General features: G+C 44.1%; 1 protein-coding gene across 2 annotated transcripts in view; it reads right to left on the bottom strand.

The window, feature by feature from the left end:
* Nucleotides 1-1,635: 1,635 nt before the first annotated feature.
* Nucleotides 1,636-15,936, bottom strand: part of NUP214 (nucleoporin 214) — a 100,567-nt gene continuing 86,266 nt past the window's right edge. For both annotated transcript variants that reach the window (XM_020289538.2, XM_076009133.1), the window contains exons 32-36: nt 10,405-10,557; nt 5,919-6,090; nt 3,343-3,482; nt 2,428-2,452; nt 1,636-1,904 (exon numbers count right to left, since the gene is read on the bottom strand). In XM_020289538.2, the coding sequence (XP_020145127.2) occupies nt 1,871-1,904; nt 2,428-2,452; nt 3,343-3,482; nt 5,919-6,090; nt 10,405-10,557 (524 nt within the window). In that variant the 3' untranslated portion in view covers nt 1,636-1,870. The remainder of the gene's footprint in view (nt 1,905-2,427; nt 2,453-3,342; nt 3,483-5,918; nt 6,091-10,404; nt 10,558-15,936) is intronic.

Here is a 15,936-nt window from a genome sequence, read left to right as displayed (position 1 = left end):
TGCACTAGACCCTCTGCTGTGAGCTTTTCCCATCAGGATTTGAGTCCTTTTGTCTTAAGACAGCCTCTACGTGCAAAGAGCCCATGTGGGAGAAACAAGCCCTGTGACTGTCTGTCAATGCCCTGGGGACCATCCCCTGCTTCATGTCTGAGGGTGTCTCCTGTGAGGTCAGAGTAGAAAAGGTAGAAGACTCTTCAATCCTGTAAGGATCAAAAAGCGTATACATTAAATTTTTAAAGTCCCACTTCTTCGCAAGAGGCGAAGAACCCCTAATTAATGGAAAGCACAGACGGTCCCTCCCTCTTCTCTCATAAACCACACAGGGCAGGATGACAGTCACCTGTGGATCCAGTTGCAGCTCTTGGCTCTGCTGACAGCTGGTTTAGGGAGAACCCAGTAGTGCAATACTAAGAGATTCCTCTTCTCATGAGCTTAAGAAACCATAAAATACAAAACCAAGTGGGCATCCAGCCTCGATTTCAATGCTACTGAGTCAGAACCTCCAGGATGGAGGCTGTGAATCTGTACTCTACAAAAATTCCGCAGGTGAGGCTGAGGCACAGGCAGTGGAGACATTGCTGCGGCCCACCCTCCCCAAACAAGCCAACAGAACCAAGAAGGTCATACTGGCTATAACATGACAAATCAGTATTATATGTCAAACTTTTATTAAAACATTTTAAAATTCAACTTGCCAATATTTAAAACTCTAAAAAATGGTTCCTTTTCAATGCTCCCTGCTAATGACCTGAGCCAAGGCACTGTCATAGTTTGGGCCTGAAAGATAGATTCTTACACCTGCTTCTGATGTGAGGTGGTCCTTGTTTGACAGCAATTATCATAGGCCTAAGAAATAAAATATGCCCAGGCCTATTTTATTTAATGCAGAAATACTGCATTAAAGAGAAATAAGCACTTTAATGAAACTGAAATTATGATCTCTAGGCAATGCTAGCAAGTACTGTTGCCAAGCCCAGCGTCGTCCTGCTAGTGGTGTCTGGCAGGAGCAGTGTCTCTGCAGCTACTGGGTCTACCCAAGGGCCGTCTGCACCATGGTTAACAGACGTGGGTAGGGACGGCTACCAACATCACTGCCACATAGTGGAAATAAAAGCCGTCTTCAGTCACCTGCCACCTCTAGGGTAGGACACCCAGCACCCAAAAGGACATCGAGATGAGTTGACAAGGCCATTCAAAGGGCAGCACACTGTCGACAGCACTCGGGTGACATCATACTGGTCCGTTCGCCAGGCCTGCCTCCTGGCTGACTGTGGCCATACTGGAAGGTGCTACCACCTTCTGACACTTCGCTGGTGCCTGCACGAGTGCCTGTGCCCCGCCCAGGCACAGAGTGGGCCCTCTGAGGGGCCTGATACACAACAGAAAAAAGGACAAGTTACGCCCTCAAGAAGCGGCCCACCAGCTTTCTTCCTCTTCCCTACATGGAGGGCTCTAGGTCCAAGCAAGACCAGGGCTGATTCTATGCCCTTTTTTTCATCGATACCCAATGCTGGTTTCTTTTGATGCCATCGTTGAAGACACACTGCTGGCCGATGGAGGCTCTGCTGGTTTCTTAAAGCCACAGAAATGGGGAAACTTCTCTCCTTGGCTGTGACCTGAAAAAGCACAAATACATTCTGTACGGAAACAGACCAAACAGTTTAATAGCAGGGGTAAAACCCAACATGAAATATAAAGCAAAACAAAACAAGCAATCAAGCATCTCTTGAGTTTTGATTTCTGCTGTTTTTTTCTGGGTATGTGCGTTTCAGTGAGAAAGTCCATTTTAACAGACTGCTCCAGTGTTTCTCGGTGAAGAGGAGCTGAGAATGCAGTTCTCACAGGAACCGAAAGGACTGCTGACACCCACTCAGCTTCTCCAGCCACCAAAGCCCTGGACAGACCTGCAAGGAAGCACCAGAAGAGAGGCGGAGTCAGCTCCTGCTCTTGCTGCAGAAGGGCTTCGGTGCCTGTGCACAGAAGTCAGGACTCTGAGTTTTAAACTTCTTGAAACTCTATACAGAAGCACAGAGGGAAGATCAACACACAAGACTCTGTGAGGGGCCTGGGGCCCCGTGGTCAGCGTGACGCTTTTGAGACACTAACAGGGAAATAAGGAACAGCAGCTCCTAAGCCCCACCTTCTAGTCCCACACTCACTGGCGGGCACAGTCTTCTGAGCCACACCCTTTAAGAAGGTAAGGCCTGGCACCTCCCGCCATATTCCTACAGAGACTAGCAAGTCCACAAAACCTGCTGTGAACCCCCATGCTTCTAGGACAAGCCCTAAAAATAGGAAAAATGGAAACAAAATGCACAAATCCAGCAAGAATTAGTATTTCAATAGTTTTTACATGCCACACACCCTTCTAGACTTATTCAATGCTTTTAATTAAAATTGGACACAAAGAGGGAGAAAGATACTTACGAGTTATTTGATCCAAAGCTGAATCCTGAAAGGCAGATGAAAAAGGCAGAGTTAAAGCATATACATGTGAATGACAGAGGCCTCTGGGCTCAGCTCTTTCCTTCCCTCACTTCCCAAGGAAAGCCCTCTTCTCCCCCGCCAGCTGCCGAAGGGCAGGAAGGCACGCACTGAAGCTCCTCTGCAGCTACTCAGATCCATCAAGAGAAAGCAGGGGAAATCTTGTATTTTGTATGCATTGTCCTCTTGGCATTTTAGGGTTCTTCTCTCCTCCTGTCCCCGGCTATAGGCAAAGGGTTTCTGGCATGGCCCCTCTCACGTAGCTGCACTGGACCATACAGATCCATTTCATTAGGAAAACTTGTTTTTTTCCCTCTATTTTTCCCATTCATCTTGCTCTCTCTTCTTTTTGGCAGCCAGAGAAACAAGACACTTGGGTTCTAGGCCTGGTTCTGCTGCAAACCGTACGACTCTGGGCAAGGCACTCCTTGGAGTTTCTGTTTCTTTATTTGGAAAACAGTAAAGATGCCTAAATTCTGTGTCTCATAAGTTTGTTGCAAGAACAAGATGGAACATACGTACTCTGCTATCTGAAGAACCAGAGTGTTAAGCAAATGCAAGATATTTTGGGAAGTTTTTACATATTTTTTGAGTCTGCTGGCTTGGATTTTCAAACCAAGGCCCAGTCAAGACCATTATTTGGGCTTCTCAAATCAAGTCAATGCTTTGTCTGGTAAGAAACTGGTACAAAGTTGCAAGTCTAACTAAAACCTAAAAACATTTTATTTTTCAACCACTGTCAGCTTTTAAAATATTAAACTGAATTGGTAAAACACATTCATTGTTTTGGGGGAGAAGGCATTTAGAGGAGAAGGCAGGAGGGCCCACTGTGCTTGTGGAAGATGCGTGGCCACCTACCTCCTGTGCCTGATCCAAAACCAGAGAATCCGCTGCTCTGGGTCCCGAAACCAGACGTCTGTTGGGACAGTGATCCAAAAGTAGGAGCATTTTGACTCGCGAGGGTGCCAAAGGATGTGGTGTTGCTGCTGCTCCCAAACCTGGGTTCCAGTGAGAAATGGACTGTGGTTAGTGGGGCCTCTCGTCACTTCACTGCCTGCAAGCCTCAGTCTGCTGTTATAAGTCTTGACATGCATGACACGTGATTCAAGGTGACAGGCTAGGCCTAAGCTAGCAGTCTCTCAGAAAGAACGGGTTATAGCCCAAAGCAAACCTTTGTCTCAGCTCAGAGAAGAAAAATAACAGGAAAACAAAATGAAATCCAATTTATCCAGTGTTTTAGCTTTGTCCACTGTCTGGAAATGCCAGGTCACCTGGCAGCCAAGCTGCAGAGGCTTCCTGCTCCACCTCTAAAAAGCCTTTAGGTCTATCCCGTCGTTCTGGCACTTCTCTATTATCCACCCCCCATTTATTCATCTTCAGCTCCTCTAGGGATCTTGATTCTATTGACCTTTCACCATGAGGTAAAGATCCTGTACACACAAACATCACCATTCTATTTACACTGGGCAGGGGCAGTTTCCACCATGATTTCATTCAGAATTTTGTGTTTGTTTCCTGCATCAATAAACACTATTTGAAACAATGTAAAAATGGCTACTATTTTCTCTCCCTTGTTCCCCCAACTTGGGGACAATCCCTGGGTAACTTCATTCAGTTTTCCCTCCAGATTTGGTCCAGCAAATGAGGCTGAGTGACATATCATAGCCCCCCTGAATCGTTCTCAGAGGAACTGGCTGGGCTAGGGAGAGCCTCTAGGATCTGAGCATGACTGCGAAGGCATATAGATCAGTGTTTTTTGGGAGGGGGACAGCACCTGGGTTAAGAGACCACCCCAAAGAAAGAAAAGTGCGTTAAGCAGGTTCCTTCTCTTTCTGCCTACTCATTTTTTCTTTTCATTACTTCAAGTCATATGGGATTTCTGTCTACTCTTAAGGATACGGTAAAGGGTCTTTTACATACGAGGAGGGCCGGGGCCTGCTCCCATTGGTCTCCCCCAGGAGTGGTCGGCTCTCCTCCTGCTCCTGCCTTACCCTCCCATCTACAACAGCGGCACCCTTCACAGAGGCCTGCCAGGGTCAGAGATAGGCTCGTGGGCAGGGACCTGAAAAAAGGTAATAGGCTCTTTCTGAGATACAATACCTGACCTGATGCTTGTTAGCCCTGTTCTCGAAAATGGAACCAACCAGCCAGTCAGGATTTATGTAGGAGAGCCACCCAAAGGCAGAATCTGATACTTTCCTACTAGTGAAGAAAACAGCTGGTTTCAAGTTAATAAATATCTCACTATTCCCAGTCAACCAAACCTTCCACCAACTCTGCAGTACTATGTGCTAGCTGGGCTGTCAGTGCAGAGACAGGTGCCCATCAACAGCAACAAGAATACTAGTTTAAGTTGGTTCCTAACTCTGCTTTCTAAGCTTCTCTTATTAACTTTAATTCTTGAGGTTTCCTGAGGGGAAAGAAACTTAAATGGCCCATTAGTCTCTACATGAAATACAAGAAACAACATACCAGCAGCTGGCTCACTTTCCTTGAAAATTTCCAGCATCTTTCATGAAGGGAAAAGTATGAATAAGAACATACTTTATTTTCAAGACAAAGATGCTGTCATCTTGCCAAGACTACGATCTCAAATAATCTAGAATCCTCCAACACAAAATCATCTCCTTCACCCCAGACTGTCAGCTCTATACGTCCTGAGCCCAGCAGCAAGGTTAAGAGTCACTTTGAGGCATTAATACCTCCTTTGAACGAGAGACTTTGTAGTCATCACCACATACATTTTATTGGGATTTTGTGGTGGCAAAGGCTATTTTTCCTTGGGGTTTTGGCAACAGACTGAAGTCCTGTCCTTAAAAGCAACTCCCTAGCATGGCACTGTCAAGCAAGGATGTGAACAGGTAGTACATGCAACTTCAACAGCTGTGTGACCGTCAAGACTCTCCCCACGTGGAGGCTCCCAGTTAGGGCCCAGTGCCCCAGCTGCCCCGGGACTGTGGGACTGAATACCCACTCTGGGGGGCTGAAGGGGGGCAGGGGACACAGGAGTTGTTTGCTCAAGGACAACGGGTCTACTGTAAAACAATACCAAGAGGAAAAAATGGTAAAAACTACTCATTTAGAACTTCCTAAGAGAAGTCAGCACATGGGCAGTCTTGGCGATTCTCCTTCCTTTAACCCCACCAGGAGAACAGTTCTGATGACCAGGACTCTACACGGCAGGGGACAGCAACACAGCAGAAGTCCACCCATGTATTCAACAGAGCCCGGCGTGGAAGAAACAAGCCTCATCCTTCAGAGGAGCAGGACTCCTCAAGGGCCTTGTCTGCCAATTTCAAGGGAGGGGCTTTCAGCGCATGGCCAAGAGTTTGGAAAATGTAAGAACATTCTTTTCAGAACAAGAGTACTGGGCCCCAGGGCTTTTGGCTGGCACAAACTGGTGGGTTTCCACAGGTCCCTCCTCGGGGGCTTACCCGAATCCTCCTGCGCTGGCAGCTGCAGTTCCCTCTCCGAACACTTTGCCTCCCGTCGAGCCCAGAGGGCTTGTAAAGGCTGGGGCTGAACCGAATGCTGGCACCCCTCCAAACCCAGGGGATCCCCCAAAAGTAGGAGGGCTGCCAAACACTGGAGCAGCACCGAAGCCACCTGAGCAAAACAGAGGCAAGCAAACAGAAACGGGGAGAAAGGAAGGAGGAGACAGCAAGAGGAGACATTGAGCATGAGAAACCAAATCAAAGCAGGAAGGAAAAAAGGGAAAATAGGATGTTAGAAATTCAAATGCAAAGAACTGTAATAAAGGGCAACAACCCTTCCATCAACAAAATAATAATTAAAACTAAAACAAAACAAAAACCTCCCAAACTAAACCATTCCCCTCCATTTACAGCAGAGGGCTGTGGGGTCCACTCCAGAGAGCCCCCCGGGCCCTGTGTTTGAGAGATGCCCAAACCCTTCAATGAGGCAGGCTGGGCTCACCAGACCACCACTGAGTACCCACCCAGGCCCTCTGAGCTGTTCTGAGACTCCTCCCTGAAAAACTGTCCTCAAAATCTCCAATCCCTACCCAGCTGTCAAAAGATGACAGGTATCATTACTTATCAGCACATAGGCAAGCCATCTAGTTTCACAGAAACCCAAATTATAAAATCAGAGGCTCAAACCCCCTCTCAGGGAGAATCCCTGAATTGGGTCACGGCAGAGACAGAGATGTGCACACTGGCACCAAGCCAGGTGCTTTTTATTTATTTACAGCCTGAAGGCTTGCACATCTCTCACCAGAGTCCCTCTCTCGGTACAGAAGAATTTAAAAAAGTGCTTTCTTTCTGCAGTCTAGAACTACTTCTCAATAAAAAGTATACCAGATTTCTTCTTTAGAGGAAGGCTGCTGTATAAATCTAGTAAAATAAGGAGTCAGCCGTGAGGACAGCTTCAGAGTCCAGACGCCCTCTGTGAGCTGCCGGCACAGCTGCTCAGTGGGCCCTGGCTGGCTGGAGGGCAGCGCACGTGCGGGTGGCCACGCAAAGGGTCAGGCCATGCATGAGGCAGCCCCCTCTGCTGGGTGGCGATGCCCATCAGGCGGGAGACAAAACATCCTCCCCTGAGCTATTTCTCCTGCTCCTGACAGGGTTCCCAAACCCTCTAGAGATGGGGAACTGATGGCCTTCTAGATCCTTGAGTACAGCCTCTCGACTGAATTCAAATTTTACAGAACTAATCCTTTCAAGTTTGGATTTGGCTGAGAGGCCACACTTGCAGATCTGGAGGGCCATGTGTGGCCTTGAGGCTGCAGGTTCCCCACCTGAGCGTGAATGGAATAAAATGGAATAAGAAATGCGTCTATAGGGGACCACCCTCTACAGGGAGTACTTCTTTAAATGAGCACTGGCCTATGAACTACATGCTAAAGGCAGTGGGGTGGCCTAGTAACAACTGGGGAGATGAGCAGCCCAAGAAGACAGGAACATTATTCTCTTCCCTTTCAGAAAATGGATCTGCCATTGGAGGGATGAATCTGGCCTTCTTATAAACATGATCACACCACAAGCTACCTGCACTGGCAAAAAGCAAATACTGGTATGAAAAGATATCAGCTGAATTCTTTAGTTAACAGTTATTTTGTGATTCAATTATGTGCTTATTTACCATTTCATATTGGTTGCACAACAGAGAAGATACTTTTTGCTAAGGCTCATGTTTGGGTTAACATTTTGCATTTTATAACCTTGAGTAAAATTCCAAGTCACCATAATGGAGACAGTCGAGCTACAAATACGACAGACTGGGAAAAAAGCGCTAAAATACGCTTAGATCAAATACTGCATATGGAAAGCTGCCAGCTGAATTCCTTCGTTAACTGTTATTTCATGATTCAATTATGTGCTTATTTACCATTTCGTAGTGGTTGCACAACAGAGAAGGTACTTTTTGCTAAGGCTCCTGTTTGGGTTAACATTCTGCATTTTAAAACCTTGAGTGAAATTCCAAGCCATGATAATGGAGATTGTTGGGTTACAAATATAACAGACTGGAAAAAAAAAGTGCTAAAAAACCCTTGCAGTTGAATTATTTAAGACTGATCACAGATCTAGTTACACTTTCTTCCTAGACACAGGGCTCTATCTAGTGCCTTGTATTCAATACTGTTTAGACTTCTTCGTGGAAGGTTGAGTGAAAAATGAGAAGTCACAATGATACAGAAAATTAACTGGACAGGGGAGGGGAAGAGATTAACACCCCCCAGCCACCACCTCCCAACACACAGAAAATGCCCCCAAACCACCTAGGCCATAGGCAAATGCAGTAAGAAAAGAATAGTCACTCTGGTCTTATCTTTGGAGACAAGCAACTCATTCCTGATGGTGGGAGGGGTCCAATTTTATTAGTTGCCATGTTTGCATGCTTTTCTTCTCCAGAAGAAACATAAATTTACTAATAATCAATAATAATAAAATTTCTGATTTACTGAGGGCCCACTATGTGCCAGGTGCTTTGTAATAGTTCTCATTAATCCTCCAAATAAGCCTGAGGTCATTATTTCATAGGTCAGGGAACACAGGCTCACAGAACAAGTCTAATCTTAGCCAGTTGCTGTTGCTAGAGCTGTAACTGGAATAAGGTCTGTGTGACTCAAAAGCCCACCACTCATCTCCCCATCATTCGTCCCCCTGCCTCCCTCCACGTCACTAAATCTAACACACTTCCAGAGACAGAGTAGAGGTGCAGACCCAGTTGGCGCAGGAGGGCAGTAAAGGCAATTTCAGCCAGTCCCACCCTCCAGCAGCTCCTCAGATAATCTCCAGCAGTATTATTTTCTAACGCAATTTTACTAAAGGGAGGATGGACACTTGTGGAATGTTTCAAAGACTCATGCAAACCATCAACATAAAATCCCTCTCAAAGCAGGAAGAGATAATCCTGATGCCTTCGGCATCTGCACTGCTCAGGCAGAAAGGCAACTCCTCTACAGTGGCCTTTGCTGCTGCTTAGTACTTTAAGGCACCTCCTTTGACAGGAGCTCTCCAGAACCAGTGCAAGCTCTGTAACACGAGGGGGAGTGCTTTCCTCTCCCTTCACTTTAACGTTTCTGGTTACCAATTCATTCATCTCATGTATTTGAAAGGTAGTTTCTCTGTTAGAGTCCTCAATGTAAGTGGTCTCATGGGGCAAATAATCAAAAGGAAAAATACTCTGAAAAGTGGGAGGATATATTTTCTCTAAGGTGGAAAAAAATAAAAGGGTAAGATTCTTTTTTTTTATTTTTTAGAGACACAGTCTCGCTTTGCTGCCCAGGCTACAGTGAGTGCCGTGGCGTCAGCCTAGCTCACAGTAATCTCAAACTCCTGGGCTCAAGCAATCCTCCTGCCTCAGCCTCCCGAGTGGCTGGGACTACAGGCATGCGCCACCATGCCTGGCTAATTTTTTCTATATATATTAGTTGGCCAATTAATTTCTTTCTATTTATAGTAGAGACAGAGGTCTCACTCTTGCTCAGGCTGGTTTCGAACTCCTGACCTCGAGCGATCTGCCTGCCTTGGCCTCCCAGAGTGCTAGGATTACAGGCTGAGCCACCGTGCCCGGCCAAGGGTCAGATTCTTAAATCAACTGAGACTTGATCCCAGGATAAGGATCCACATAAGAAAAACCTAAGAGTCAAATAAAACATTATCAGGCTCCTAAAACAAAAAGTCTTGATGATTAATTAACGAAAATTTCTCAGTCAAATATTTGTATTTGTGTGTATATGGCCAAAAGATCTCAGCGACAAGGACAGGGTAGAGGGGCAGCTGACAAAAATGAAGCACATGTCTTCAGATCTAAATATACATTGTTCTTATAAAATTTTTAATTGTGAAAATATATAATTATAAAAAGCATAGTTTATAAATGTATACTTTAATAGTAATGCTAAGATAAAAAGTAGTGCTGGTAATGGTCTTTTTTCTCAGTTACATGGTGTGTTCCAACTGTGAACATTAGTTGAGCTATATGCTTCTGATATGTGGACACTATGTGTGTATATGTATGTGTGTTATACTTTAATTTAAAGTTAAAAAAGTGATTTGGGAAAGAGGACAAAATGATTTACACATAAAAAATTAAACAGATTATCTGTCTTGACTGTCATAGGTAATGGGTACCCAACAAATCTGTGACTCAGGATACTTTCTTGTTCATATTTTAGTTATTTTCTTGTGTGTTCCTTTCCTGTGGCTCTTCTGCAATTAAATATTTGCAATGCTTTCTTCCCCAGGAAGACTGCTCTGTGAAGGGTTGCATTATGGAACAGCATTAGGAATGCAGTAGCTGCTCAATAAATATAACTGGAGGAAAGAGTAGCTTCATCCATTCTCCAACCCTACTCTTTTGAGAAAACCACTCTGGAAATAGACTCTTCCCAGATATATATGCATAAATAAATATAAATATACAAATAACCATAACTAATATGTATAAGAGTACCTGTTTTATTTGGAGAGGAAAATCCAAAGCCTTGAGACGCCACACTTCCTCCTCCAGAGCTGAAAGTGCCAGTGGGTTTCTGCTCTCCAAATGACGAGCTGGCGAATCCACCAAATGTCTTGGCCCCGCTGTTTCCGAATAGGTTAGAGGTATCTGAAAGGATGAAGACAGTGTGAGGGAGATCAGAGGGAGAGGAATGTCCTTATTTACTTCTCAGAACAGAGAAGGAAGAAATCTGTTGTGTGTTCGAGGGGACAGGAGTGACAAGAAGCCTAGGACCCAAGGGAGTTGAGCTGTAGAGCAACAGATACTTTCTCTGATTTTCAAGCAACTTGATAACGAGTTTTTAATCATTTTGGCACCAGGCTCAGGATTTCCTGGCATAATTCTACAGGCACAAAATAAAGGGGCAGCGAGAAGCCCCGCTGCAGAGGCTCCTCTGTAGGAGCTCATGCCGGTGCTCCCACGGCATCAGGTCCACCTAGCAACGGAGGACCACGGCTCAGCTTCGCCCAGGTCTGTTGCCTTCTGAAGAACAGGGCTCACTTTCACTAGTCTCTTTGCATGAGGAACAACTTCAAATTTTGTCAAACTAGGGAAATTAAAGTTAGAGGAAATCCAAACGAGCATAATGGCTTCTAGCACCTGCTTTCTGCTTTACAGGCAGGTTCGGCACACTTGCTGCCTGAGCTGCTCAGAGAGGCAGATGAAACAGAAAAACCAGGCAGCTCCTAGCTAACCCCCAGAGCAGGGAGGCAGAGAATGTAAATGAGGACAGCATGGCTTCCAGTCTCATTTCCTCTTTCTAAAAGGGTCAATGAAGCCCTTGACCTTTTAGATGCTTATCTAGAGGGTCATTCTCTCCCTCAACTATGCAATGAATCTGCTCCAAGAAATGCAGGAAAAACGGAAGCTCCTAAAAACCAAGATGGGTGAGAATTTTTTTTGGTCTGTTATAAAAAAATGCAAACCTGACAGACAATATATGTAACTAGCTAAAGTCACAGAAGCAGTCACTCAGATAATACAAACAGCACGCTAAATATCAGGATTTTTAAAAAACTTTTATTGAGAGGGGTGGGGAGAGGAGGAATAATATATTTTCGCACCTTGTCTGGACGGGTGTTTTATTAAAATTAGTTTTTACTCACGACAAGGCAGGGAGAAACTATCCTGATATGGGGTGCATGCTCAATCACACAGGCATAAATAGGAGGCAAAATGTATGCTCCGGGTAATGGAGAGTTGACCATGTCACCAAGTGGGAAGTATAAACATCTGTGGAAGACCATTCTCTCCCCAAGCCAATCAGGCACTCATGGTGAAAGGAGGCGAGTGAAAGGGAACATTCAAAGTCACTCTTCAAAGTTGAACTGTTAGAAGTCATGGTGCCCCACTAACCTGTCCATTCCCCTCGTCTCTCATCCGCTCTGCTACCAACCCACCCCAATGGGAGATTCAGCACAGCTAATACTTCTAGTTGCAATGCTTTTGATCCACAATCCACGATGCAAGTGGCCTTACTTCAGGGATTCAGCCACCTCTAACTTCTAGGCACTGGTAACATAATATCAGAGACTCAGCCTACCACATCCTGGTCACTGCTCTATAAAACCACTGCTGACAATTTGAGAGCCTGGCTAAGGACCTGTATGTGCAGCATGTCAGGCACCTGACAGCTGGGGTAGTTAAGAAATCCCTTTATATCACCCTCACATTTGGTACCACAGGATTATCTATCCCCCGGTAGAGCCCACAGAACGCCCTCATGAGCAGTCTGATCTTTCCCTTAACTGGCTAGCCCAGGGTTACATGCGATTCCTTCAAGGGTAGCACATTTGACACTGGAGACAAAAAACAGGCTTCTTAGCCATTCCTTCTGTTTAGTATTTCAAGAACAGAATGCTGCAATTTTCTCACTTTGTTACTGCTAGCAATGCAAATTTTCAAATAGCAAACAAATTCAAGTGCAAGATTTGGGGCTGGATCTCCTCCTGGGGAAATTTGGTTGCAACCATATGAATAATGTTACTGGGACAATGACAAGAGACTTAAATTCCTGAGAAGTCAGAGGTCATTTAGAAGTCTTTGGGCTTTTCAATCTTTTTCTCTTTAAGAATCCTTTGTCTTTAGGCCAGGTGTGGTGGCTGACACCCGTAATTCTAGCACTCTGGTCAGGAGTTCAAGAACCCCTGAGCAACAGCAAGACTCATCGCTACTAAAAAATAGAAAGAAATTAGCTTGACAACTAAAAATATATAGAAAAAAGTTAGCTGGGCAAGGTGGCACATGCCTATAGTCCCAGCTACTCAGGAGGCTGAGACAGGAGGATCGCTTGAGCCCAGGAGTTTGAGGTTGCTGTGAGCTAGGCTGACACTATGGCACTCTAGGCCGGGCAACAGAGTGAGACCCTGTGTCAAAAAAAAAAAAAAATCCTTTGTCTTTAAGGTCTTCGTAAGTGTTATTATAGAATAAGCGTGAGGTTTGCAGTCACACCTGGATTAGATTACCTAATAGTTGTGTGACCTTGGGCCGGCACTTAACCTTCCTAAGTCCCAGTTTCCTCACACATAAAACAGGGACAGGAACTCTGACTATGCAAGACTGCTGGGAAGATGAGATAACGCATGTAGAGAAACTACCATGGTACACAGTAGACTCTTCTCTGTTCCTTCAACCCTCCTTTCATATTTTAATCATGTCTAATATCATAAGACATGATATTAGCAGTAGAAAGGTCAGCAGTAGAAAATGAAATCCTTTTCATTTTGCAAACACCCCAAGAATTTTATCACTAAAGCTGTCATTTGCAGTCTCAAAAGGAGGTCTACATATTGAAACGTTCATTCAAGCTGCTCTGAAACAAAGTGGCATACGATGATGTCAGCTTCTCTGTTTCTACAGTCAACAATGTGTTTCTTGGTTCTTTCCTAATGGCTCCAAAATAAGTCTCTAGCTTCTGAAAAGATGGTGAATAAGAGGATATACTGGTTGATGGAACAATATTTCATTGTACAAGATTCTTCTTCACTTGTGAATATACAAGCCAGTGAGAAAGCCAGGTTTGTCTTTACAGGACCATCTGGTGACTGATACCTTGGGGGTGACAAGTAACAGGTAAAACTAGCAAGTGTTCTGGGCTTCTAACCTGCTGGCACAACATGGATCTTTGGTCTTTTATTTGGCAAAAACACTAGCATAATCCATCATCAGGGCTTGTTAAATTATACTTGACATAAACTAGATACCAATTACATTCAATATAAACAGTATTATAGATACCAGGTCCTATGTCATTCTACAGGTCAAAAGTCACCAAACAAGAATTCAGTGCACACTCTGAAGGAGACTCTCGAGAAGCCCTTGTCCAGGACACTTTCCAGGACATTTTCTTACAGAACAGTTCTGAGGGAGCCTTGTGGGCTCACAAGATGACCTTCAAATGGCTTCTTCATCTCCTGACACATATGTATGTTTTAGGCCCCCAAACAAAAAATGACTCTAAACAGTGTCCTTATAGTCAGTGGGAAGCTGCCAAAGGGTTCTGAGCAGGGAAATTTGAAGGAGTAGAAGAAAGACAACATTATTTTATTTTTAAAAACTAAAACATATGATTTGATAGTGAAAGGGACAGGAATTTCTTTAACTCTGGTTCCTGCAAAATCATCAGTGACAGCCTCTTTCTCCTTGGGTGACTCTGCAACATTTGATACTTTGAGCACCACTTCTTTGCTGGGCTGTGTGAATTGACTCTGTATGTGCCTTCCTGCCTTTTAAACAGTTTGTCCCCTGCTCTGCTTTGCAGGAACCATGATTAGTACCATGGCGAGGACAATGCCTTTCCCCAGATGACTTCTAGCTCCTCCTCTTCCATTGTTCCTGCCTCTTTTCCTGTACTTGGTCCTCAGAGTTAAAGAAATTCCTGTCCCTTTCACTATCAAATCATATGTTTTAGTTTTTAAAAATAAAATAATGTTGTCTTTCTTCTACTCCTTCAAATTCACTCAAACTTCCCTTAAGCATAAAGGTAAATTGTTGGTTTACAATTAAAGACAACATTTAGGAGATGAAGATCAACAGGTATCTGGTATCAAGAATACCTGTGTTTATTTTAAGCCAGAATTAAAGAGTTAGATATAATGATGGGCCAATAAACATTTAACATGCTAGGAGAGGAGGAGTCTTGGTTTGCAGTGTTTTCCAATTTCCATGGTATAAATGCTCTGCAATGGCTGATTTCAGGCTACCCAATATGAAGTCACTGATGCAGAATTGGGGAGAGATGTGCTTGGCTGGCTCTCCTAAGTCGGTAGAAGCTGATCACTGAAAAAAGGCAATTCTTTAACAGTTAAAGGCCCTGGCATTAGAGACGAAATCAGCCAGAAGCAAAAGAATTTTTTTTTTTTTTTTTTTTTTTTCTTTTCAATAAAGCGCTGTCAGAAGAAAAGCAAAAGAATTTTGACAGGGATACGAAACGATAAAGTTTTAACAATTGGCTAGTAACACAATCTCACAGGTGATAACCTGCCTCTGGGATAAACTCGAATTTCTAACTGCAGTATGGCATGTCATCAAGTGCCCATTCTGTGTCAGATGCTGTCTTCAGCATGTTACATATGATCTGAGTTCTAGATCTGCAACTGTCTGGCTTTGTGACTTAAAAAAAAATCACCAAACCATTTTGGGCTTGCTTCCTCATTGGAAAATAGAGAGAGGGCCATAACAGGATCATGTTTTCAAGTATGCCCCTAGGCCTGCGGTGACAGCTGGAGAAACTAGGCAGCCTGTAGCATAAATGTCACAACGGAAACCGGCCACGTGTACGTCAGGGCTCGTTACCTCTGCTTCAACCTAAACCGACTTTTATTTATTTTCCTTATCAGGATTCTGCTTAAGGATTCATTGGGAAAAAAAATTTTTTTTTTTAAACTACTAGACTTGATTTCTAAGATCCCCTCATTCTAGGATGCTAAATCCCTCCCGGCAGACTGAAAGCTGAAGAACAAAAATTTCTGATTATAAGTTTGCCACATAAGAGGTACGTAGGTATGTGTCTCCTGAGAAGCAATCTTTCCTTACATATTACTGGAGTGGACAGTGACATCAAAATAATGAGTTTTTGATCTATGAATGCAGAAGGGCAAATCAGGATAGAAAGTTTTGCTTTTAACTGTGTAGGCATTAATATTAAGGAAACATCTGTCGTGACTGCAGAACATTAGCTCATGATTCATGAAGATCTCACACAGCACAACAGGCGAGAGAAGCTTCATGTGTAGCACATTAAATGAGAGGAGCTGAGACGAGGGTGGTTCCCAACTTCCAATCTCAGCCCCCATCAGCAACAAGATTTTTTTTTTAAAGATTTAAACAAACAAATTTCCTTCATTTCCAACCAAGAATAGACAGCTCAACAAAGAATTCTATTATTATTATTTTGAGACAGAGTCTTGCTTTGCTAACCAGGCTAATGCAGTGGTGTCATCATAGCTCACAGCAACCTCAAACTACTGGGCTCAAGTAATCCTCCTG

The sequence above is a fragment of the Microcebus murinus genome, chromosome 12, assembly GCF_040939455.1.
Source record: "Microcebus murinus isolate Inina chromosome 12, M.murinus_Inina_mat1.0, whole genome shotgun sequence".
In the NCBI taxonomy this organism is placed as follows: domain Eukaryota; kingdom Metazoa; phylum Chordata; class Mammalia; order Primates; family Cheirogaleidae; genus Microcebus; species Microcebus murinus.
Note: the sequence above shows the minus strand (reverse complement) of the source record. Positions and strands in the feature narration are given on the sequence as shown.